The sequence below is a fragment of the Trichoplusia ni genome, unplaced genomic scaffold, assembly GCF_003590095.1.
Source record: "Trichoplusia ni isolate ovarian cell line Hi5 unplaced genomic scaffold, tn1 tig00002984, whole genome shotgun sequence".
In the NCBI taxonomy this organism is placed as follows: domain Eukaryota; kingdom Metazoa; phylum Arthropoda; class Insecta; order Lepidoptera; family Noctuidae; genus Trichoplusia; species Trichoplusia ni.
This window is the reverse complement of record NW_020800313.1, coordinates 143,319-168,852: the sequence shown is the minus strand read 5'-3', so window position 1 is coordinate 168,852 and position 25,534 is coordinate 143,319. Positions and strand designations below refer to the sequence as shown.

The 25,534-nt window shown below is 35.2% G+C and overlaps 4 protein-coding genes across 13 annotated transcripts; 2 read left to right on the top strand and 2 right to left on the bottom strand.

The window, feature by feature from the left end:
* Nucleotides 1–135: 135 nt before the first annotated feature.
* LOC113507648 (SET domain-containing protein SmydA-8) lies at nucleotides 136–4,988 on the bottom strand. Its single transcript, XM_026890542.1, has 8 exons — nucleotides 4,692–4,988; nucleotides 4,102–4,309; nucleotides 3,294–3,492; nucleotides 2,699–2,823; nucleotides 2,247–2,473; nucleotides 1,777–1,940; nucleotides 861–1,053; nucleotides 136–646 (listed from the first exon to the last, which is right to left on the bottom strand). Exons 1-8 carry the CDS (start codon nucleotides 4,822–4,824, stop codon nucleotides 414–416), a joined length of 1,482 nt encoding a protein of 493 aa, XP_026746343.1. The 5' UTR covers nucleotides 4,825–4,988; the 3' UTR covers nucleotides 136–413.
* Nucleotides 4,989–6,179: 1,191 nt separating this feature from the next.
* On the top strand, nucleotides 6,180–10,983 carry LOC113507651 (voltage-dependent anion-selective channel-like). 4 transcript variants are annotated; one of them, XM_026890547.1, is made up of 7 exons: nucleotides 6,180–6,351; nucleotides 6,685–6,819; nucleotides 8,210–8,377; nucleotides 8,798–8,961; nucleotides 9,040–9,267; nucleotides 9,839–10,047; nucleotides 10,433–10,983. In XM_026890547.1, the coding sequence occupies exons 1-7, from the start codon at nucleotides 6,229–6,231 to the stop codon at nucleotides 10,522–10,524; spliced, it is 1,119 nt and encodes a 372-aa protein (XP_026746348.1). In that variant the 5' UTR covers nucleotides 6,180–6,228; the 3' UTR covers nucleotides 10,525–10,983. The 4 variants fall into 4 exon arrangements, with proteins under 4 accessions (XP_026746348.1, XP_026746349.1, XP_026746351.1 ...); XM_026890548.1 differs by having other exon boundaries at nucleotides 6,183–6,351; nucleotides 8,210–8,368; XM_026890550.1 differs by lacking the exons at nucleotides 6,180–6,351; nucleotides 6,685–6,819 and adding an exon at nucleotides 7,413–7,515 and having other exon boundaries at nucleotides 8,210–8,368.
* Nucleotides 10,984–11,090: 107 nt separating this feature from the next.
* On the bottom strand, nucleotides 11,091–15,975 carry LOC113507650 (COP9 signalosome complex subunit 4). Of its 2 annotated transcripts, none has more exons than XM_026890544.1 (9): nucleotides 15,744–15,975; nucleotides 15,560–15,639; nucleotides 15,246–15,397; nucleotides 14,869–14,972; nucleotides 14,535–14,720; nucleotides 13,678–13,796; nucleotides 13,235–13,404; nucleotides 12,582–12,798; nucleotides 11,091–11,336 (listed from the first exon to the last, which is right to left on the bottom strand). In XM_026890544.1, the coding sequence occupies exons 1-9, from the start codon at nucleotides 15,824–15,826 to the stop codon at nucleotides 11,203–11,205; spliced, it is 1,245 nt and encodes a 414-aa protein (XP_026746345.1). In that variant the 5' UTR covers nucleotides 15,827–15,975; the 3' UTR covers nucleotides 11,091–11,202. The 2 variants fall into 2 exon arrangements, with proteins under 2 accessions (XP_026746345.1, XP_026746346.1); XM_026890545.1 differs by having other exon boundaries at nucleotides 13,250–13,404; nucleotides 15,744–15,974.
* A 585-nt stretch (nucleotides 15,976–16,560) lies between these two features.
* LOC113507636 (protein lin-54 homolog) lies at nucleotides 16,561–25,488 on the top strand. 6 transcript variants are annotated; one of them, XM_026890526.1, is made up of 22 exons: nucleotides 16,561–16,986; nucleotides 17,685–17,829; nucleotides 18,131–18,222; nucleotides 18,359–18,475; nucleotides 18,672–18,906; nucleotides 19,335–19,453; nucleotides 19,568–19,637; nucleotides 19,925–20,061; nucleotides 20,299–20,401; nucleotides 20,582–20,670; nucleotides 21,117–21,191; nucleotides 21,386–21,503; nucleotides 21,682–21,771; nucleotides 22,189–22,256; nucleotides 22,647–22,904; nucleotides 23,073–23,192; nucleotides 23,343–23,418; nucleotides 23,623–23,827; nucleotides 23,906–24,017; nucleotides 24,129–24,271; nucleotides 24,711–24,900; nucleotides 25,062–25,488. In XM_026890526.1, exons 1-22 carry the CDS (start codon nucleotides 16,936–16,938, stop codon nucleotides 25,071–25,073), a joined length of 2,625 nt encoding a protein of 874 aa, XP_026746327.1. In that variant the 5' UTR covers nucleotides 16,561–16,935; the 3' UTR covers nucleotides 25,074–25,488. The 6 variants fall into 6 exon arrangements, with proteins under 6 accessions (XP_026746327.1, XP_026746329.1, XP_026746325.1 ...); XM_026890524.1 differs by having other exon boundaries at nucleotides 16,562–16,986; nucleotides 19,928–20,061; nucleotides 23,617–23,827; XM_026890527.1 differs by having other exon boundaries at nucleotides 16,562–16,986; nucleotides 20,299–20,326; nucleotides 23,617–23,827.
* The last annotated feature ends 46 nt before the right edge of the window (nucleotides 25,489–25,534 follow it).

The window sequence follows — 25,534 nt, the reverse complement described above, 5'->3', positions numbered from 1 at the left end:
GCCGTGTAACAGTCGGTAGAGGCCCTAGCAAAACAACTAATAGACAGATCATTGCATTGTCTATGAAGATCAGCCAAAAACTTGTTGATGTATTATCTCTTGGGCCTCTGGTATTATACAGTGAAAAACATCTTCTTTTCTTTGGATCTGATTAGCCTAGAAACTAACCAGATTGATTGGTCTTTGATTGACCACTTTAAAGTCTACCCCTGAGGTGCTCCCTGAGTGTTTGGGACCGACTAGTAAATGAACATTGAAAGCAATTAATAAAGTAGAAGTGTCAACAAAGTATGATATGATGTTTATGATAGTTATCAACTGACTAGACTTTCAGAAACCTTTCGACCTTTACCCTAAAAGGACTGGTCTATAAATAGAAGAGTTCTTAAAACTATTTAGATAGGTACTTATATCTATAAACATTCAAGACTAGCTGTAAGTTGTTCCATGGACTGTTGTGCTATTAGTCCAGTAATTCCTTCAGGGCTTTGCGGATCCTCTCTCGTCAAAATACGGGCGGCTTCTGCTAAACATTTTATTGGTTCCTGTAATCTTTCTTTCAATTTCTCTTGAGTAATGAGTCCAGCACTGAATTCGCTTCTCGCCAAGAACATAAGCGGTGCATGTAACTCATATAGCATCATACCTGCGAAAATAAATGCAGTTCTTAATTTGAAAGGCATTTTATAATGTACTATAACTCTAAATATTCTGTAACTCTGTAATAAGTAGGATCTACGGCTCAAACAATTTTTTTCTTTTGCTTATTGATGTGCCTTCTTAATCTAACTTTGAATTCGTTTACAACCATCATTACACTCATAAAATAGTGATTTACTAAAACAAAACTAGTTGTTTACCTCGCATTCGCGTCTCTCCTGGCATAATAACGTCTAATGTACTCAGCACGAGGCGGCAGAACTCGGCCTTCCTCTCTAACATGAGGTCAGGCAGTTCGTCGATACCGTAGCCCTCTACCCGCCCGTACAACTGCGCCAGCGTATGCTTCAGCGACAGGAGCAGTGAGTGGCGGGGATGGAAGACTGATTTATACTGAAGAAAAGCGAAATTATGAGATTAGCATTCCTTATTTATGCCATTTCAAACATAGCCCTATGTCTTTTGTCTTGCAATCTATTATACTCCAAGAGTAAGTTCTTGTAATCTACTTTTTGCGTAAGTAAGTTGTTAATGTAATAGAGTTATTATAATCCTTTTGGATAGATACTTAATGACAAAAAAATAGTCTTAGCGACATAAAACCTACCTCCATACCTGGGTCCCGATTCTGCTATTTACAATGGTTGATGAATGAATGGAAATTGAATTAAATTGATACTATTCGTATTATTCTGAACATTTTTCAAACACAATCATTGGAAATTCAGTACGGGGCGGAACACTCACGGTAAATCATTAAAAGGAATTTCCAATTATTGTGTTGGTAAAATGCTTAACAGGATACGAATAGTTTCAAATTGAATCTAATTCATCCAACCAATAATTCTTTAATAAATCAACCCTGTTCCCCTGTTCCTAAGTAGGTAGGTATATTTAATTTGGGAATCCTAAATTTAACAGCCGTCTTTTGTTTCGTAAGTAAATGATTGCATAAAAAGCTATAACAGGATTGTTTAGGTATTTAATGTTAACGGTGTCATTTGCCACCCTAACCCCAACCCGAGACTGGATCCGCTATTTAAATGAGTTATCATTTTATTCGTCTTATGACATGTTCCAGTTTAATTTTCCGATAAACTAGTTCCAACTACGAACCTTATTAATGACGGCTTCCCTCTGCTCTATAGCAGCCGGGCCTGGTTCTAAAGCATCTAGTTGTTCGATCTCTGCTTGCACTACTGCCAACATTTTGCGCATTGCGGCACCCGATGTCCTAAATTCGCAGTTTTTCTCAGAACACGCCCAAGGCGCATCGTTATCTGAAAATATTGAAAAACAGCTATCAATTGTCATTTGTTTGCTTAGGTAGATGAGCTAGAGGTACCTTTTTTGTTTTATAATTATAAATCCCTTTGGGACATATAAAATATTAATGGACAAAATTCTGTTGCAAAATATAGGAAGGAACTCTTCAGGGAATTCACAAAAATTTATATGTCTTTTATTTCGCAGATGAAATATCTATATATATATTATGTTATAGGTACCTACATTATATACTCATGAATATATAATATAGCTCTATTCACAAATTAAATCATGATGAAGTTTAAACGTGGGCTTACCAAGAGGATTAGTAGACATTATAACTCCATTATCACATTTATTGCACTTCAGAGTGCTAAGATGCGTGCCGAGCTCTGTAGGGTCAGCACATCGTCGACAGTCGCACATAAAGAACTTTGAGTCGGCTAGGAAGTCCCGCCGAAGCAGTGTGGGGGAAAGGGAATGAGTATAGCACAAATAGAGAATCTCGCTCGCTTTTATTGAAACTGCTGCCCTTACTTGCACCCTGAAATTTACATAGCAATGTTCAGGTACGTATACTATCGTGATTTTAGGTTCATTTACAAGACGAGGAATATCTTGCAAGTTGCGGCGATTGCTAGCGATTATAGGTATTTGACTTCCGGCTAGGCAATGTATGGCAACTTACCTACATGATATTTATCGCCTTGTAATGAGTCTTCATAGAAGTTTATCTAATTTATAACGGTTCTATATCCATGCCACTTACTGATAATCATTTTGCAGTATCGTATGAACGATATTGGGGACACAGCTGTGTGCAGCGATGGCTAACCGTGGATAAAGAGCCCGTATGCTAAATCCACCTCGAGAAGGAATTTCCACAGAATTCACCTGAACAATTTAATGAGCTTTACAGTGAAAAATAATTTTAATCATATAATGTTAGCCAGTCAGAGCAACGCTCGCCTTTCATTTTAATAAGGCACGGCGCTATTTATCAAATCATAATAATCCATTTTTGACACTGTCTTATCACATAGCCTTGTGTCCTTTGAAACATGTCAAACCAAATAAAAATGTTTAATTTCCAATAATTTAGTACAAAATGTAATCACACATTTAGCTATTTAATAACAATATGCAAATTTAAAGGTGTTATAAAAAAGTCGCCGTCCAATGGGCTTATGCTCTAACGGCTCAGAACGATGTTCAAATTCAAAGCAATCTCCTACCGGTTACTCCTTGACACGTAAACAGGTATTCTTATTTTTCTAGGTAGGTAATTAGTTTTGTGGAAGTTAACAAGTAGGGAGGCGGTAAGTAGAAAAAAATATACACTTATTTGTAATATTCTAACTTACCTCTAATATTCCGCACACTCTTTGCACTAAATCTTTATCGAATCGATTGCCCAGTTTGCAGTGGTCTATAAGAAAGTCTGCGATGTTAACTTGATCGGCGCCCCAAGTTGGTCTCAACTTCCGAGATTCGGTATGTGTCTCCATAGCTTCAAGTTCGCGCTTCCATCGCTCGGAATCTTTTTCTTTTGCCAGAAGCACTCTAGAAAAAAGTAGTTTTTTTGTCTTTGCCAGCTGAGATAGAAACCTTCTTAAATATGTAAATAGGTTTATTGTACACCAATATAATAAAGATTTATGTTAGTTAAAATTATTATTTTTTTGCAAATTTCTGTTTTATTTTGAGAAACATTTAAATGACTAAAACTAAATAAAACCTTAGGTAGGTTGTAGTCGCACTGTAACATATCATAGAAGTAGATGCCTAGATATTTTTATTGACTTAGAGTTTGTTTGTTTACATTTAGTGAGCCAAAATTCTTCTAGTCGTATATTGAATACACACTATAGATAGACAACAGAACTATGTAGGTACCTAAGTAGCTACTTAAAGCTTATTAAGATGATTTATGGAACTACTAAGTAGCAGGTATACACTATAGAGCTATTTTCAGTGACTTCTATTTTACCCACCTAATAGGCTGGACTATCCGATTTACAAATCTATGTCAGTGATTTGACAGAACAATGGGGTATGCCATAGGTTCATATGGACTGCCATCAACGCCAACTTTTAAATTTTCAAATATTTTCAATTAGGCTTATACGTTGTTATGAGTAAGTAGGTATCTATAACAGAAACTGCAAATACCTCAATGGTGTAATACAATCAAGTTGTGGCGCGCTGACAGTCCAGTCCTCGACCTTTTGGAAGCGTACCCTGGCGGTTGAGAAGACTTCACATTCAGCTGCATGCGTAGCCGATTTGCTACACTCTTCACTGCACATCGGCCAACCGCACGAGGCACACAAAGTGTTCTCCACCGGGCAATAACAGCTAAGGCATAGGGGTGGAGTATCTACATGATAAAATAAAAAAGGTATAAGCTACAACAACCGACTTAAGTTTCGAGAGGCATAGGTAACCATTTAAAGGAAAGAATTCGATACCCAGATTTGTAACGAATTATTTTTGAAAATTGCGGACGACTTTATAAACACGTAATTAATTCAAACTGATATAACAATAACATTGCAATTGTAACATAGGACAATTAAAATTTTGGACATATCAATTACCAGTACCGGTAATAGTTGACTACTATAATAGCAACATTTTAACAACAATACTTATATATATATATAATCTATATATATTTCATGCTACGGAATCATAAAAAAAATACAAAGGAATTAAAGCTGGTTGAATAAAATGTCTACATAATCCTAGCGAATACTTGCCTGGTTTTGGTCCTACAGCGAAAGGAGAGTCGGTAAAAATTACATCACCTCCGTCTAAATCCTTATTTGCAACCAAATACCGTCCATATTTATCGTTTTGTTGTATATCGTAGTGGCACACGTCGTCAACCATTGTGAACACAAGTGCTCGACAAATTGATTGGGAAGAGATTGAAGCGTCCGAAACTGTTTGCCGACTGAACAAGATTAGCGTCTATAATAAGCTTCGCTCCATTCGGGAATTGGGCCGCTCGAACTTTCGAAGCGTTTCCATATGATACGATGTACATTTAGTAATATCTATTGTCCTCTATATTTATACGTATAAGTGAATACTAAAAATATCTGGCGTTGAAGTCAACTCAATAACATGGGAGGGAGAGAGAGGCCTCATCGCAAGCGCTTTAAAGAATTTTATCGGCAGATCAATTTTCAAGTGTAGTTACCATTCCTCAGATTATTAGGTGCTGAATCTAAATTTTTTTCATATGTCTAATACCGTTATACATTATATGCTTAATTCATTATTATGTAAGTATTAAATGGACGATACTACCCAACTGTTAATTTATTTTATAATTGAAACAATCAGTCAAAATCGTAACTGCAAATTTAAATCGGGCGAGAATAAAAAAAAATAGAGATTTCTGTTAAATCTCTTTCTGTTTGGAAATCAAATTGAAACTGAACAGATGTGGAGGCAACATCGTCAATGGACCAATGCCAATAAGATTAGGTGTGTAGCGTTTTAAGACAAAATCATAAATTAGAAAAGCGATCCAGGGCATTCACCCGTTCCAGTAGATTCAGTAGATACCTAACTAGGGAAGTAGGCACTTACTAAGTATATATAGGTAAATAAATGTGGTTTGCGTACAATTTACATTGAGACAGAACATTGTTAAAAGATGATACTCAATTCCCCGATTCTGCTAATTACAATGGCAGATTAATGAATGGCAATTGGATTGAATTTGAAACTATTTTTGTTCTCTTAAGCATTCTGGCAACACAATAATTATAAATTCATTCATCATTTTATTGATCGTAAATGGTTTGTTATGTCACTGGTAGCCCAGTGGTTAAGTATACGGATTGAATATGCAAAAGAACCATATTCAAATCCTGGATCATACCGATAGACCCGATCGTTGTACTATTTCAAACAAGTACCTACAGCCACGTGTCATTAAATTACATAGCAGTAAATGTTAAAGTTTTGTCTTCGGTACGATTTTATGATCTTAGAATTGGCAAATAAGATTTTTGGATATTACCTAAAAGAAAAAAAAGTAGCATAATATACTTTATTACACCGCTTTACTATTTAACGTTTTTAAGGCAAGTTATGACACCTACTTGTCCCTTCCCTGATAAGATTCACGGCACAAAACATAATGTATATTTAATATAAATATTTATAACGTACAGCCAAGTAGATTTTGTTACGTTCAAAATTTCAAGCGATCTAGTGTTAGTCTTTTGTCACATAATTTTCGTAAACGTATTATTGTAATTCAATGTTTTTTTCTTAATTATGTCAATATTTGATTATTTAATTGATCTTGCAAATGGTCGCGTATTAGATTGTTGGCGAAACAGCAAATTCCCTACAGTAAATGCTGCTTTCTTCCGAGAATCAGATCCATGTAAGAAAAATGTAAGTAGAATGATTAAGATTTGGTAGCAGCTCAAACCCATTTGAATGTTGAATTTGTAAACTCATCGGTTATTCAGATTTAGTAGATTAAGTCCAATATTGGCCCATGAGCGCGCCTTCTGAATAAATTAAATAGGTTTGTGTATGTAAGAATCTTAGGTAAATAGGTACCCGCTAGCTACTTAAATTTCGTCTGTAGTCCCCATACCTACTCAAAAGGTCTATAAAACGATATTATGTCGATCGACCCCTACGCAAGACTTTGAGATTGTATGTTGGCCTCGAAAACCTCAGTCCTTTATAAAACCTATGATTTGTTTTATAATCTTTCAGGATGGTTCAGTGAGCGAAAGAGTAATTTGTAAAAATGAACAAGGCGAACAGGTGGATTGTCCTTATGATGACGAAATAGATGACGGTGAAAAATCATGCGGATTCCTGTGTTTCGAGGGATTCGGCTTAGGAGACGTAAGTTACAAAAATACTCGTTAATTAAGAATCTGTTTCTCCGACTAATATTTGTTATTATTTTGAGGCATGAGATAACTTTTCGTAAGTACAGCCATGTCAATTTATGTAACTTATGTAAGTATTGTTATTTACCACTGACTTCCACCAATCCTTCGTTTTAAAATGTCCCGCGCATTTGAGTTTCAATCTCATACCATGTTATTTTTTGCATAGGATACTTTTTTTTAATAAATCACAATCAAAAATTATTTTACGAATATACATGACTATTGTACTATCTTTTTCTATGTTAAAATATTTATTTAAAGTGTAAGTATTAGCGTACATTGTATTATTGAAGAAATCTGTTCAGTCATACGTACGTCATAGTCATATTCTCGGGTCAAAACGGCACTTAATAATTAAAGACACCACATTCAATCAGACAGTGGGTAAAATTTAATAATTAATTAAAAAAATAATTTATTATGCTTATTTTTTAAAATATACTTGGTTATATCATTGCAAAAGTTGTAGAAACATCAAATGCTGGTTAAAATATCAATAACGCTAGTTCCGGAATTTGCGCCCTCTGTCGGCTTCATGACAAAATTGAAATTGTCTTGTGGTGTGGTAGTGTAGGAGGTCTAGTTCTCAGCAAATTGCTTGGAATTTGCAGTGAATAGTTCATTTTGTGAAATAATTTGAAACGCAGTAAGTAATATTTAAGTTCTCAAAACAATTTTAGGGATTCTACATTGATACAAAGTATTTCATTGCTATTAATTTAGGTTACATTTGAGGCCGGTTATAACGGGGTATTATCGACGTCATATTCCAATTTTATCCATTTTTCCTAGTCTCCTTCAGTTAAACATCATTTCATTATAAGTAATTGTCAAGGCTCCTAATGCTTTTTAGCTGCATAAACAATTTGTCTTAGTATTTGATGAACTAAAACGTCAGCGGGGGATGTAGAGTAATTGACGCATGTGATTTTAACATTCGAGCTCAACTTCGGCCCTTTTATCGAAGGTCAAGTTTACGGCCAAGTCGTTACATGTAATATATAGTCAATATTCAGTTTGACGGTCTTTCATATAGCTGAAATATTTTATACACACCTTTAGTCATAATCATTGATGTTATGTAATACCTGTATAGAAGTGGCTGGTAAATAAGTCGGTAAGCCGATTTCGACCCTGACACAGCTGGCACTGATTGTAAATTTACGACTTTGCTAAACGTGTTAAGTTTTACCTTGCTTCTTGTTTTGAGGGTCTACAAATGATTAAATCAGTTATCTAGAATAGACAGGCTTTTAGGTTAATGAACCCAATCCCGGCAATGCGTTTTCTACGCAGGTCGTCTAATACATTCACATAACTTCTGGCTTTATTTTCTGAAGGGAATGGCTTCCCCGTACTATGCTGATCTTGGAAAGAAGGCCAATGATGTCTTCAGCAAAGGCTACCACTTCGGAGTGTTCAAACTAGACCTGAAGACCAAGAGCGAATCAGGTGTTGAGTTCTCCAGTGGTATCACCTCCAACCAAGAGAGCGGAAAGGTAAGCAAGGTAAAAACCACAATGAATTATTGTGTAGCTAGACTCATGAGTAAAGTAAAATTGAGTTAGCTAATACAGTAATGTTGAAGTGGTTACCTACATACAACTAAATCAATACATTATATTATGTTCTTATACAGTCATTGTAATAGTTTAATTATGTCATAATTAATAATAGGTAGAAGTAGCCTTATTTTTCACACAAGTAAATTACTTATTATGCAGATTTGCTACATACACTTATTTGGGTTTTTTTGATTAACTAAAACTCCAGGTTCAATATTTCATATGCAGTTTTGGCACATTCAATCTTTAAAAAATAAATCTAAGTTTTGAATAAGAAAAGTATTTTAACCTCCTGGATAAAATGCCTCCATGATGACTAGAATAAGATAATTAGAATGTCTTCTCAATAATTATACATTTTAGGTGTTTGGTAGCCTTTCATCCAAATATGCAGTGAAGGACTATGGCCTTACATTCACTGAGAAGTGGAACACAGACAACACACTGGCCACTGACATTACCATCCAAGACAAAATTGCCGCCGGACTTAAAATTACACTCGAAGGAACCTTTGCACCTCAGACCGGGTAAGATTTATTCATCAAGCTGTAAAATATATTTTTTTAAACAATCAGATTATTTTACAAGAATGTTTTACCCCTCAGAACCAAGACTGGTAAATTGAAGACCTCATTTGCCAATGAGACTGTGGCTGTCAACACCAACTTGGACTTGGACCTTGCTGGTCCCATTGTCGATGTAGCCGCTGTTCTCAACTACCAGGGCTGGCTTGCTGGTGTCCACGGACAGTTTGACTCACAGAAGGCTAAGTTCTCCAAGAACAACTTTGCCCTTGGCTACCAGTCAAAGGACTTCAGCCTACACACCAATGTGTAAGTGTCATAAACCTGTTTCAATCACTTACTTAATCCTATTTCAATTGTGATCATATTCTTATCGAATTTCTAATAGAACCCAAACACAACACTTTGAAAAGTAGGGTATAGTAGTAACTAGTTCAATCTAGGTCTTATAGTAGGGCACTTAATAACGAGAATGTGTGAGTCACAGATATTGATTTTATGGTTGCATAACACATGGCCTAGTTGGGCTTTAGCAAGGATGTCATCTCTCTTGTTATGTAAACCAGTTGAGCACTAGTAAAACAATTTAAATGGAGTGACATTGACTTAAATGTGAATACACTTGTTTCATAATTAAATGTTGAACTCAAGCTAATATTAACTAGTTTTGGTTGTGCTAGCTCTTGTAGGATAAGTCTCAAACATTGGTAATACAAATGGGATGTTATGCAATATCAATTATTGTTAATGTTCATTTGCATTCCTGTATGTTTGTAATACATCCCATTGTAATGTGATGTTTACGTAGCACATTCTCATGTGCATCGCCTACAATTATTTGCTGTCATGATAAGAATGTTGTTTGTATTTCACTACATAGCGACAATGGAAAGGAATTCGGCGGCTCCATCTACCAGAAGGTGTCGGAAAAGATCGACTGCGGTATTAGCATGAAGTGGACCGCAGGCTCTGCTGACACACTATTCGGTGTCGGCGCTAAGTTCGCGCTGGACGCGGACGCGTCGCTGCACGCCAAGATCAACAACAAATCTCTCATTGGTCTTGGTTACCAGCAGAAGCTTCGCCCAGGTAAGATATATTAAGGCTCAAGTTACTGAATACACTGGGATGATGAAAATACAAAGTTCGTGTAATTAACAATTTTTCTTAAAAAAAACAGAAACATTGCTACAATATCCACTTTATCTCGTAATTTAATGATTACGGTAACAGAAAGAGTGTGATAGTAGTTCTACTTTAATTGACCATTATTTCAGTAACTTATACATTGCATTGATAAATGAAACAGATTGAAATTCATTGTTCTGTTATGATAGTCATATGATCTGTAATCAGTGTCCTACTCTCTTAGGTGCGTGATACGCGTTATCTATGTTACCTTGAAAAGTATTTTGAGTGTGCAAATTTAGTGTGTAAAACAGATTTAGTTACATAAGGTTATCATTATTTGCAGGCGTGGTTCTGACGCTGTCGGCGGCCATCGACGGCCAGAACTTCAATGCTGGTGGACACAAAGTCGGCGTCGCCCTCGAGCTCGAGCCCTAAGCACTCGGAGGCAGTTCGGCTTTTAGTCTTGTAGATAATACATGATGCCACATTGACTGTTATATAATAATAACAGAAAAGGAAGCGTAACTAGAAAATCAATTTAATAAACAGTATCTTCAAGCATTCTCTGTATAGTGTATTTGAGCGTTCAAAACGCAACAATAAAATTGTCATACACCTATCAACTTTGTCTCTGTCGCAAAAGCGAGTCACCGCCGTCAATCATTTATTACTTATACTATATCAAGACGGCGGACACGCTTATTTCCTCGAAATGTTATTATTAGAGTTCTTATGTATTATGTATTAGCACGCGGCGTATAAGCATCCCTGTTTTGCTAAATAATAATGAACCTAAATAACTACACCCAGCTGTCTGTAAGCGTGTAAATAAGCACCTATGGTGCCATCCTATTGATTGAATGGTAATAAAAATGAATAGTCGGTTGGAATCAGCGCTTCTTTGTTTTATTAGACCTATCTCTTGCTCGTACTGTAAATCTATACTACAATGTGAAAGACCATATTATTTGGTTAAAATAGGTTATTAAAACAATTACAGATACTGTCCTTGTTTTTTAATTAATAGTGGCTAGACTTGAAAAGCCGTAATAAAGCAAGTATTATAATTATTTTGTAGTATATTGAAAAGTTCAGACATATATCCCGTAATATCTACTGTATCATTTCTTCTTCCATGAGCTTAGCCATCCACTCAGGTTCTGCTGCAGCTATCTTCTCAATCAAGCTGTTGACCTGATAACAGAGGCTTTGGATCTGTTTGTCCCACTGTGGCAGGATCTCACGAGCTAAAACAATAGAACGTAAATTACTAAAGGTAAGTATCCAAAGTTCAAGGATTATTATTCATAATAAAATATACGGAATATTGCCGTGACTTGTCGCACATTGAGAGAATAATACATAATAATATGTATAACCGTTGCCATCTGCAAGTTTCTTGTCCAAATACCTCCTTAATTTAAGGAGTTAATGGATTTACTTGGTTGACCCAATACCTACATATGTATTCGCGCAGCAAGCCAGCCATCCGCAGCAAATAGAAATAAGATTTACTTGATACCCCAAAACCTAATTATAATTCCGACTAATGGACAAACACAAAACCGCTGAATTATTGAATGGTTGACTACATAAAGACATACGATATAAAACGAGGACTTTCCAGTAAAATATTTTGCGGTTAGATAAAGATACTTCATCCAAATTCTACTGAACTTGTTCCACCTTGTCTGGTATTATCGATTTATAGTCGTCTGTTGTCTACGCTTTACGTTTAGTTATCAGTTGTACCTTTGCAATCTAGCTTAGTATTTTCTATATGCCTAAATCTAGATAGCTGTGATTGATAAATAGTACAATCAATCAAAGCTATCGACGTACAGTAGGGTAATACAAGACATGGCATCTCATCCATTTTCTTTTTATCCTATTCATAAGTACGTAATCTAATCTGAAGTAGCCATACTAATCAGTCAATGTAGGTTTTTATGGGCATATTTTATTATGATAATGGATACATACAGACGCTATTAGTTGTATCTAATCTCCAATTTCGCATGCAATTGAGTTTAATGTACAGATGTGAAATTTACCATCGAGTTGAAAGCATTCTAGCATAAACCATATAAAATGAATACAGTTGAGCAGGGACAGTCAACAACGGAAAGTTTTACATTTGCAACACTAGTATTTTTCAGTGACATGTTAGGATTAGGGGTTTGTACGATTAACTATCACTTACGACTCTTAATCTACCTTAATATACTTTACTTTACTTTACTCTTAATATACTTCAAAAGTATTGATTTCTGCCAAACCGTTCAGATAAACAGGAACCCTTGTCCTTTAAGAAAATCTACTCTGAGTCGTATCAGTTTCGTGCGTTAGACGATCTAAGCCTGATGTTTTAATACAATGGCAAACCACTGGACACGTTTTGACGTCAAGAGAAAGATTTTGTCTGTATACTGTAATACCATTAAATAATCCTACTCCAACTCCTGAAAAAACAATATTAGATATGCACTTACTTTCAAAATGTACAACTGAGCTGATCTGGTCGATGTAACCATTCATTCGTCCTTCACTGATCATGTGACTAGCAATTCTTTCAGCTTTGGCGGGCGGTGTTTCTAGTAATGCGCCTAACTCTTCAAATGTTATGTTGTTGTACAATTTGCTGGCAGAGAGCAGGTTATGTTCGAACACGGCGCGATCCAGGATCGTAGTTCCATCAGATGTAGTGGCCTGAGAAACATATCGTAGCTATAACTTTTCGTTAACGAAAAAAATAAGATTCTTTAGATTTGGTGCCAACACCTACGCAGTTCCGTCGTTACGTTATAAAAAAAAAGAGATTAGTGATATTATTATCATTAAATGAGGTAGAACAAAAGTATTTTTTTTGTAAATCTTGTGTAACACAAGTGTAGATACCTCAATTAGAATTTCGTACCATAAAATGGCATATAAAAATAGACAAAGGATGTATATTGAACTAATAACATGCCATGCATAAAATGGTTGTCGCATTGTTTTAACGGCATATAATGTTCTATGGCAATGAAATTGCCTATTGGTAATAATATGGCGGGGTGTCAGCCACGGTGAATCAGATAAATCTATGTGTAAAATAATAATTGTTAACTCATACTAATAATTATAGATAAAAATGTTAATTTACCCCCATTTTATGTACCTTTTGGTGAGTCTGCATAAGAGCCTCAAACTCGTGTAATTCAGAGCGCCTTATAATACGATCAAGGTACATTTTTTCTAAAATTGAGTATGCAGGCAATTGCTGGCATCTTTCGTCTTTGAAAAGGGTCGCTAACATTCGGGACCGCTGTTGACCTAAAACGTAAACAATTTATTTAAGTCACCATCAAACAAATTTAGAATAAATAGATTGGTGCGAAAGACAGTGGCACAGGTATGGTCTGAAAAATTTAATTAATACATCTGCGATTTTAGTTTGTATGAATCGTAATAGGTTTTTTCTATGATTTAAAACCTTCACAGGTTTATCGTACTATATGATGTATATTTGTATAACCTCCATGTGTTGTGATCTCAAAAGGTTAGAGAATCAATGAAGAATAAATTTTCAAAATAGTATGTAATTACCAGCAGACGCAAGTACCGTGCAGATGAGAGCATTCCTGAGACACGTCATCCGCTCGTCCTCATGTATTATGTTGCGGTACGAGAGTTCGTTGTATCTCTGAGCAGCTTCGATGAATTTCCTAGAGATAAACTTAGATAATTATTTAAATATTCATATATTGACTCTGAAGGCATAATCACGTTATACATACAAACATAGCAACGTAGGAGGTACATACGCAATGTTCCACCCGCGCCAACTACTTAACCAAATTGCCGATATTTAGTCCCTACCTGTTATTGTTTATTAATTTGTCTACATAATATTACACACTACGATTTTTATTTTTTTTTATTAAAAAAAAAAAAGGAAATCCCTTGCTAGATCTTAGTCTAAATATGTATAAATTTATTGTGATTGTTTTAGGGCCACAATATGCTTGTTTCAAAGTAATATGGCTTCTGGTTTATACTCATGTCAGTTAAAATGCTATTTACTTGTGTTGCTCGTGCAAGAGAAAGATAGATTGACGTAGATGACATGCACATGTCACAAACTGACATGGTTGATATAAAAGAAGGGCCCAGTAGTGAGTTGATGAGGGATGATAATAATTAGGGTGTTATCTAAGTAAGATTTTTTCTTAATAAAAGCGACTCACTCATCTTAAGAAATTTAAACCCTGTGTTACGGGGAGTTTCACAAACATACATTTCAAATTCACAAAGACACCCAGACCCGAACAAGCACTTGTGGATCGCTTGTCCAATGCAGGGATCGAACCCGCGACACGTCGCGCTCGGTGGGTTGTGGCGTAATGACCTCAACCACTAGGCTATTCGTGCAGTCATATATGTTTATTGTACCAGAACAATACCTCCTATAATCCAAGACCCTTGCATAGCAGACTTTGTAGTAGATCTGCAACTGTTCATTAGTTGTTTCTGCTTGTAGAAGTGAAGCTCTGTTGACAAATGCCTCGGCCTGGACTGGGTCGTCCACCTCTAAGTACAGTCGAGCTATCTTCAAATAAGTCTCTAGTTTATAATCTACAGAGTATTGTCTGAAAAAGGAAAAAATATAAGTGTTTATTTATGATTTTTATGGTTCTAATTTATATCAAATCTAGTGTAGAGAAGTTCAATTTTATGTTCTTGGTAACAAAGTTTTAGTTGTTAATTAGCCTTTTAAGATAAATATATAAATCATACTTTTGTCCAGTTTCCAAGGGTATTCCAACAAGTACATTAGCAGCTTCTTTCCAATTTTGATTTCTTTCATAAATATCAGCCAAATGCTGTCTGATACTGGCAACCTGGAAATAAAAAAAATCATGTTAATTGACAGTAAATGTTAATATTGTGATCCTCAGATAATATCAATGAGTATACTTTACAACTCATTTAATATCTAATGCTGATAACTTATGAGAAAACTATATATTAGTATTTTTTCAACAGACACAACTTATTAAAGCTGACTGATAGCTTCCTTTACAAATAACCTAATTTCTCACTATCTTTTAAATTCTTAAGCTACCTTTAGTACATAATAGTTGTATATTACATTATTGATCTGTATTAATTACCTGTTCCTCAAAAGATATAACTCTTGGCTGTATAACATCAAGGGCAAAGTGAGAGACTTCTTGTGATACATGGTCAGTCAGGAGCGCCAAGTGAGTGCTGACATCCGTTAACAACTGTCGAGAAATCACTAGACTCACATTCTCGTTCACAACTGAAAAACAAAACAATGATTTGTTAAGTACAAGGCCTACTGTATTGCTTACATTTTTTTTTATCTGTATCTTGAAGATCTTGATATGTATTTGTAAATAGGTTAGAAAACAGAATACATAATGACAACATAGGCTTGTAAACTAAGTAATAATTTACGTACTTGCTTCCACAAAAGCTTTTAGGGATTCAGCTAAATCAGTTTCCGGACTTTTGAGTATTTCCATTAAAACATTGCGGTACCTGAAAACAAAAATAAATAAAAATAAGTAATAATGTCAAACTGTTGTCAGTCTTCAGTCGTTATTTCAATATTCTTAAACTTTAAAAAAAAAGATCTAACTTACTTTTCAGCTTGATCCTTGTGCAAACCTCCAGAATTTCGGAGTTCACTTAAATACTGCCGAACGCCTTGTAGATTTAAAGGCATTGTGGTATCTTATCTGATACAGCTCTTAGAATATACAGCGTTTTAGATTTACCTCTTATTTTTCTGAAATAAATACTATAAGTAATATTATTTGGCAAACACTGAACAATAGGTAGGTATTTTCAGTATTTTGAGTTTTGACAACCATTAATTAATGACAATGACAATCATGAGAAGTTAACAACTGAAACCGACAGATACAAAATTAAAAACTCTATGTATGCGCAGCAGACAAGGAAATTTTTGTTCAGTCGATTTCTCGAATCGACATTGAATTTATTTTGATGCGTCGCAGATTAAGGACTGACAAAGGATGGAATTTAGCTTTAACCTATTTCGTTGGTTTTGTTGTAGTTTTTGTCATTTAGTGATCAAACAAAGGAATAGACGATTTTTTTATATTTCTCATAAGCTACGTAAAGTGCTCCATGGAAACAAAACAGATAAAATTTTACCTTTTCTATAAACTAATTATTACTCTGCTAGTTAAATCGTCTATTGTATTTTTTACAAATTATGGTTCCTGGTATACAAGATTTTATAGAAGAAAGAAAAATGAACTTAGCAGACACATACTTTTTTTCTATGGAGCTGAGCCTGAAGCTCAGAATAAACATAATAAATATTATGTTGTTCGAGAAAAAATAAATATTTAAAATTCGTCTAAAACAACACATTTTTGATATTAAATCGATTACCGACAAATCGATGACAATTTATTAAATTTTCTTACGTTGGCTACTTGTGACATCAAAAAATTGAAAGAAGCGCCATTAGAATTTTGGTCGCTTTTAATGCATTTTATCTACGAATTGTTTGTTAAAATCGTATTAAAAGCATTACAAACTGAAGAACAAATAGTGCTTTTTGTTTTCAAGTGATAATTACCTAATGTGTAGAAGAATTTTGTCGTTTATTATTGTTTAATGTTTGTGTCGATTTGTTTTCAACCGTGGCGACTTCGGAGCTTGTCGGAGGAATTTGACAACTTAAAATGGCGGCCTCTTTTGAACTCAAAAATGTATTTGATGTGTAACTCTTATGTAGTTAATTAAACACCTATCTCCGTGTCTAAAATACAGTGAAATATTTAAGTTATAAACTTTATAATGGAGCACAATTTGGAAGACCCTTTAAACTTGGAAAGTTCCATGGGCAGTGTAAGTTATGACTTCTTTCAAAGCTTTTATTCTTGTTGATTAAATGAATATATTTCCTTGTTCATTCTGGTATATAAATAAAACATCAATTTTGCTTTTAAATTCAAGTAACTAAACCTTAATGCTTCTTTCATAACTTATGCTATGATTATTTGTCTAACAATGACAGTAAGGATAGGTTCAAATATCATATATAAAAGATACATCAAAATTATTTACTATTCAATGTTTAAGTAATATATCAATATCATAGTGTTACACCATGCATTTTTAAAGTATAACATTTTCAACTTAAACTGGTTCAATAGTTAGAAATGAAATTCCAATAGGTTGGTAGGTGTTGCAGCTACTAGACCAAAGAAATAGAAGCTAATCAAATTTTGGTAAATTTCATTATTAATGACAGCCCACTTTTTCTGTGGCTGATTTTCAAACTGATCCCTGAGCATGGTGGTATTACGAATTTCAAAACAAGATGTATAACTTAGTATGAAATATTACTAAAACTTTCTCTCATGTACTTGATAGTTAGAATCTTTAAGTAGGACAAAATGAGAAATGTGTGATATTTGTCATAAATTGTTGTATCCCTTTATACCCTGGGAAAAACATATACTCTTAAAGATTTAGCCTTTACCTATCGCTTATATTTTCGCTATAAATTTTAAAGTCTGTTTTTGCATTATTGTCTTTTTTAGATGGACTTTGACCACTCCGGTGTTGTGGTGAGTCAGGAAGACATAGCCCTGGAGACAACTGGCCATGAAGCTGACATACCCATGGAATTTGAGCACATTGAAGAGCAGCCAATGCTTATGGACACAGGGAGTGAAGAAATTATTGGTAATTCAAGTTTTTTTAACTCTTTGTTCTTATGTCCATAGAAAGATAGAGATATAACCTATATCAACTTATTTGTCAATTGTGTATTCTGATGTCACTGTTTCTAAAGGACTAATTAATCAAACCTGTTCTGATAATATATGGCCAATAAATAATAATTGTAATACCATAACAGCTTTTAAGCCTTGACAAGTTATTTGAGCTTTTTGTGTTGATCAGTCTCTTAGAAATTTTGTGATAGTTGTCTACAAAATTAAGTTAAACTGCAATGAAATAAAATATAGATTTTGTTTATGATTAGTTTCAGACTTTATGAATGACCAGTACACACTACAAGAGTATTCAGTTCAGGATGAACCAGTTCCAGAGACTAGTGGATTGATTGAGTCAAATGTAAGTATAAAAGTTAAAAAACGATCAATATTTTTTTAAACCTTTTTTTTCATTTTTTTTTTTGAGTAAATAACATTTGCCTATTGGGCTTTTTTATTTATTTATTACTTTTTTTGTTTATTTTTATTTTTCTTAGGAGCTAATTGTGATGTCATCACAAAATGAGTCCATGATAGATCTGCAGTTTGACCCGGAGTCATCACAAGGTGTAACTCAAGATGTTACCACACAGCCTAAGTTTATATCGGTCAAGGTGATTGTTAATTTCATATGGTCAGGCAATCTGTTTCTTTTAGCACTTTATGTATGAAGTCAGCACAATCTTTGTAAACATGGTACATTCATAAATTGGTTGGGATTTTTATCCAATTGAAAATTTCCTTAGATCTATTTTAAAAACTACTCAATCTTTCTTAGCTTAAAATAAGATAATTCTTCTCCTATTCAAGGCGGCTGTAGCACCTCGTAAGATAAAAAACGAGACGGTGGTAGCAGGCAACCCTCCGCGGCAGGTGGCTATCGCTCCCAAACCTCCGAAACTTGTGCCCACTGTCTCCAAAGGATTCACGACGGGGAAACAGTATGCTATAGCACCCAAACCAGTGGCCTTGGTCACTAATAAAAATGCCAGTTTGGTGAAGAAAATGTCTCTAGCAAGTGTGTTGCAGTCTAGCGGCAAGTCTAGTAAGTAATAAAATAATCATTACCTTTAAAAAGTTTATAGTAAAAGAAAGACTAGTTTAACGATATTACGTCACTATAAAGTCGTGCTACTGATGTATAATCGATTATCAAGTATTAGTGTAATGATAGTAGGGGCTAGTTGAATCCTTGTCCTTTTTGTTGGTTTCGAAATATTGAAGCTATTGTCTCCGATCATCGATCAGTTAACCTCTCATACTCTTGTTTGAAAGTGTAATTGTCCTTTAAAAAAACATAATACTATGATGACATACTGTATTTTTAGAATATTACGGCAGCATGGAATCATCGTGACTTATCTTACTGTCGTACTTCAATACGGCTGAATATCAAGTGCTCTATTGTATACTTAGTATTCAACAAGACAGTAATTATTCCTTTCATTCAAGTCTACCTTTCTTTGATTACAGCTCAGTTAGGGAAACAAATAGTGATGATGCCGGCGGGGGGCATGCAGAAGATAAAACTTGTGACGTCAGGCTCGGGCGTACCAACTGTGCAATATGTTCGGAATGCCAACAATGATCAGGTAACAGATATACGTACAGTATGTAGTCATGTGTTTAATGTTATTGAAATCAAATCTACCATTTTAAATGTAAAAACCTCGTAAAGTTCTAAACTTCCTTATTCTTTTTTGCAGGCGGAAATTATCAAAAATGTTAGCAGTGGCAATTCCCAAAAACCCGTCATGGCGAAAGTTTTCGTGCAAGGTTAGTAGGAAAATTATAGAAGTTAGTTTCACATATCAATTTCAAAAATATTTTGAACTATTTTGTAGGTATAAAAAATATTAGTTTCATTAAATTTAAATAAAAATTTAACCCTAAGATAATTTCAATGGCTTGTTTTTGCTTTTTCCATCATAAAAGTCACGGAGAAAAAACATACAATAGGCAAGAAATTTATCTTACTTTTCAGCATGTACTCTGTAAATCTTCATAATAAGGAACAAAATAATTGTTACTATCTCTATGTATCTAATCACACATTTGTATAGCAGGTCAACAGAACGCGGACAACTGGAGTCAGCCTGCGGTTATAACGAAGCTTATGCCACAAACGTCCAACTTAACGCCGCACACGCGATACGTCATGCAGCAGAAGACGGTGCCCATATCAATAGCTTCTAATAAGGTGTGGACTTGTTCGTTCTACTCATTATTTGTATCTATATATAGATAAATTGTGATTGACGGATAATTTCAAAGTAAACTGTTTATTAATGCATGGCTCCCATATTAGAATCGCATGTACAAAGAACACCCAATTTACTTCAAAATGTTCTGAAATTTTATAATTTTGCAATTAAAAGTGTTTTATTAAATTTTAATATTCATAGAAATAATATGTAACTTTGAATTTTTATTATAGGTGCTCCTGGCGTCTCCTACAAAGCAAGGTGTGAAATTTTCCAAAAAACAAATCATATCAATAAAATCACCCACACCCAAATTGATGCCAGTCACTTCACAAGGTAAACTGCATGGCATTTTGCATGCTTACATGATCATAGAAGTGTCGTATCGATCATAGAATAATCGTTCTATTAAAATTATTTTGGATTAAAAACTATCGGCATCAATTAGGGTTTCATCATCGCCATTAAAATCTCAAAAAAAAAGCACCGTGTCTAAACATAATTCCGTTCTTCCAGCTGCTGCTACAAGTAAAAAGGTAGTAATATCATCGAATCCAAATCAAAACGTGATACTGAAAACGACCGCTCCGCCTAAGACTGCACAGGTATGCGTCAATCACGGTTAGCATAAAAATATTTACTGTAGCCTAAGTAAATAAAAAAAAAACATAAATTCCTACTAAATCTACGTTAACCCGAATAAAACAATACTTGTGAAACTTAAATAGAGGCAGTGATGTAAATAGTTGTAAAAGAAGATGGGTCAGCAGTTGCTGTCCCGAAATAATAAGCACGATACGTCAGTGTTAGTTTTCAGCCATTCTTTTTCCCTTAGATAAGGTAGTGTAAGTTAACAGATAAATTGCAAATAATACTGTAACTGAAATGACCCAGTTGATAGCCATTTGGGCGTCAATCTGTTGTATCTAATGGCTGTCTTTCCTACACAGACCAAGAGCTTGCTTGCCTTGTAATTAATTATTATAAAAAATAACAACTTTGATTTGATATTTGACCTTACTATTTATCCAAAACTCTCAATCTATTCCAGGTCTCAAAAGATGGAAGCTTGGTCGTGCAAGCGCAACCGACCCAACTTCATCAAATTAATGTACCCGGAAAAGGCGTAAGTAACGATAGCAAGTTTATAGTAGTTGTTAGTATTGAAAGCAACATGGTCCATTTGCTCCGAGGTTAATAAATAGCAGAGATGTATGCAGGTTCAAATATCAAGTCAAATAGTTTTACAATTTAAAGAATGGAATCTAAATAAAGTTTATCCATATTTTATTTGTATTTGATCTATTTAATACCTTTTAGATCCAGTACATCCGGCTTATTACAAATCCAACTACAGCACAGCAGAAGGTCGTGGCCAAAGCACATCCTCCTGCCCCAACGGTTCCTTCGAAAGGTTTTGTTTTGACAGATGGTAAAGGTAACTATTTTATTTATACAAAATATTTCTGGTGAATAAATACTACAGCATTAAAAATAACATTGATTGGGAATGAATTTACAGAATTGAATTGTTGGAAAAGCATTGAATTTAAATTTATAATAGACTACCTGTACATTTTTTTATAATTCGGGCAATAAATACTCCTATTTTACAGGTAATGTAATTCAAATGACAGCAAGAAAATTGATGACTGGGCAACCACCACCTTTAGTATTGACAGGAAACCTTGGTGCTGTTACTAAAGGTAATTTAAATATATTCTTTTTTGCATACTCTGAATAACGAGAAATTTTGTACTATCGTAAATGTTTCAATTTATTTAGTGTCATAGCCTAAACTTAATCATCGAATCGACTGTAAAGCTGCCGCGGGCGACTCTTCTACTCACTTAACTCGAGTCGTTCAAACTTTAAACTTTTTATCTGTGTTACCTACTGACACACACAAAAATATGTAATTTAGAAAATGGAAAACGAAAAATTCGAATAATATTGACACACAACTCTAATTACGAAATTTTTCTCTATTTGAAACTAATTCAAAAATATTAAACATGGAACTAACTTTGGAATTATTTAAAATCATAAAAGTCAGTTGTCAATATAAGTTTGTGTGGCTTGCTAAAGAGTGGAGCTAACATATTATTGTATTTGTTGTGCAGTGACGGCAAAGCCTCAGAAAAAGTTAGTGCGAATAGCGCCGGTGGCTATGAAACCTTCACAAGTTGCGGTAAGTGCCTGCACTGAATGTTCAAAAGTAAGCGATTTATATCGTGGCCCAAAACCTAAGCGAAATTAAAACTGCCTCCAGCAGATTATGTTCATTTTAAAATGTTTTTGTAACACTAAATCTACTTAAAAGCAAGTGGGCAGTGTATAAAAAAATTGTCTCTAACTGAATGTGTCGATAGGGGGAGAATGTTGGAAACTCATATTTAATAATGATAATTATAATAGTTTTGTTTATTATAGTTCAATTTTGTTACGGGATTAAGTATTTACCTCTTTATGATAAAAAATTTAGATAGGAGAAAATCCAATGTAAAAAACTTTTTTCAATTTTAAATCTGTTACTCTAAACCGTGGTATGAAATTTAAATATATAAACTTTTATTGGTAGCAGCAATCGCGTTCAGCCCAGAGTCTGCTAGCACCTCTCTCACCTATGGGAGATTCGCACTTGGAGGAGGTGTCTGACCTTCTAGAAAGTCGTAACATGCATGAGGAAGAGCTGACGGAAGAACAGGTGGTGGAAAGGGATGAAGAGGTGTCGGAGTCCAAGGCGGCCTTGCGCGCGCTCATAGCAGACACCGTGGCCGGACACGCGCACGACATGCAGGCCATGCACGAGGTCGAGGTGGACTTCGAGAGGCAAGAGGTAGCGTATGCTGTCTTATATGATAATTAAAAACAACCAGAAGGTTTCCTTTTGCTTACCAATATCTATCTTGTATTCTATTTACATAAGATCTTGATTCTTGCAAATTAAAAAAGTAAGGTTTTTGATGAGTTTTAGTACTTATGAAGTTCTATGCGTTAATTCCAGACACCAATAGAAGATGATAGCGGCAGCAACATGGACCAACACGACAGTAGCAACAGATCAGAGGAACATTCGCTCATCGTAATACCTTCCAGCTTCGGGAAAGCACAGAACCAGATGCGGGTATGTTATTATACACTAATACATCATTTAGTTACATAGAAGGAAAACAGCCTGTATCATTAATCGTAAAAGAAACTACTGGGTTTCAAAATACATATGATGGTCAAATTACAAATGAGAACATAAGTTCTTTTATAATTTCTTTTCCAGGATGACAAAAATTACTCTAACATGGATGAAGGCTTACCATATCTCTCACCGAAAGCGTCGCAACAGTCTGAAAGTGGTAGGTTTAGAATGTGAAATATTCATTTACATATTGTTCTTTTTAAGTACATAAAAATAATAGGCTAAAAGGCTATTTGTTTAATTAAGTTCAAAGCTATGATTAAGAATTGCCAAAAACGAGCCTTCACGATGTCAATCTGAAATTCCACAGGTTTTCGATTTGTTATTCTATAAACGCATGTATGTACATGAACAGACTTAGTATCAGGCGACCACCTGGGCCTGAGGCCGCGCAAGGCGTGCAACTGCACCAAGTCGCAGTGTCTCAAGCTGTACTGCGACTGCTTTGCGAACGGCGAGTTCTGCAACGGCTGCAACTGTCATAATTGCCACAACAACTTGGAGAACGAGGAACTTCGGCAGAAAGCCATCAGGGCCTGTCTTGATAGAAATCCTAATGCTTTCAGGTATTATACTTGTTCAATTTAGCACATTGATTAGTAAGAATATTATTGACACACTAAGATCTTATTATTGTTATTCAGGCCGAAGATTGGTAAAGCTAAAAGTGGGGGTCCAGACATAATAAGAAGACATAACAAAGGATGTAACTGTAAAAGAAGTGGCTGTCTCAAAAACTACTGTGAATGTTATGAGGTAAGATTTACATGGCTGAGTGTCGCTCGGAGTGGTCGCGGGATTTCTCGTTGTTTCCTGTACTCGAGCAAGTTTTATTAAATTTTGATGTGTTTTGTGTGCATGGTGCAGGCCAAGATAGCGTGCACGTCCATGTGCAAGTGTGTGGGCTGTCGCAACGTGGAGGAGACGCTGGAGCGGCGCCGCGACGCGCTGCGACTGCGCGACAAGCTGCGCGACCCGCTGCTGCGCCCGCCGCCTGCCACCATGCTCAAGTAACTACGGCCTAGCACTACATACCCTTACTGAGCAAACTTAATAATGTCGTGGTGGCCTTGGTGTAGGTTCGATACTAACGTAGGCGAAATACCAATGACACTGTTTAAAAGCTACATTTACTTAGTTAAATATTCTAAGACACCACTGACTGGTAAAGGAAAACATGTCGAGGAAACCCTGAATTCCAAATATTTAAATTTGCAATCGCAAACTAGAAGGGAGCAAGCGTGGTACTCAATGCTCAAGCCTCCCCTATACAAAAAGAGGCCTGAGCCCAACATTGGAACATATTTATGCTTATATCTTAAGTTTCTCAAAAATTTGGAATAATACTGAATACCAATGAATTGAAATTAAAAAATAAGTTGGACTTAACCCGACTATAAGGTAATGCTTTAAAAACATGAAGTAACTGTAGCCGCGTGTGTTCCGCAGACAGCCGTGCAGCTTCATGACGTCGGACGTGATCGAGGCGGTGTGCCAGTGCCTGCTGGCGGCGGCGGCGGCCGACGCGCCCGCGCCCGAGCCCGAGCCGCTGCGGGACGTGCTCGAGGAGTTCGCGCGCTGTCTGCAGGACATCATCTCCGCCAGCCACCAGTCCTCCTCCGTGTCGCTGCTGGACGACGTAAGGGACCGCACGTAACACTATAGGCCGCATCAATAACATCTTGTACTTGCCAATCATTCAACATTTCACTTATTTTATTGAGAAGGCTTTTTTGTGTGTATACTATAATTAAATGTTACATGAAAAATTTAATGTAAATGTGGTTTTCTGATCCCCAGAGTCAAGCATAGCATAAGGGTACCGTGTTGCTGTCAGTCAAAAGAGAATTATGATAAAGGATGGCAAATCTCCATGTGTAGCTCTCAAGTGACAATCCTCCACACTTTCATGTGATGACTAGTAAGCAATACACAATAAATGAGTTTAGTAAATTATAAACTAAGTCACTTGTATCGCTTTGACAAGACTGTTGTAAATATTAGTATTTGCGATTCAGATAATAAAATTATGCACGTTTATATTATCCATTTTAGAGTGGAATAAAAGCTGTACATTAATATAACTAATTTTCAGATTTTATAAATTGTTTTATAGAAATGTACATAATGTTGTTGTAAATAAAATATTTTACTAGTCATAAGAATACCTTTGGCATAAGGTAGAATTTATTGTAAATAGCAATAATAAAATGCAATGTTTCTTTGATTAATGTGGTTTTATTATACAAAGTAGCCGAGACTAACCGTATTTG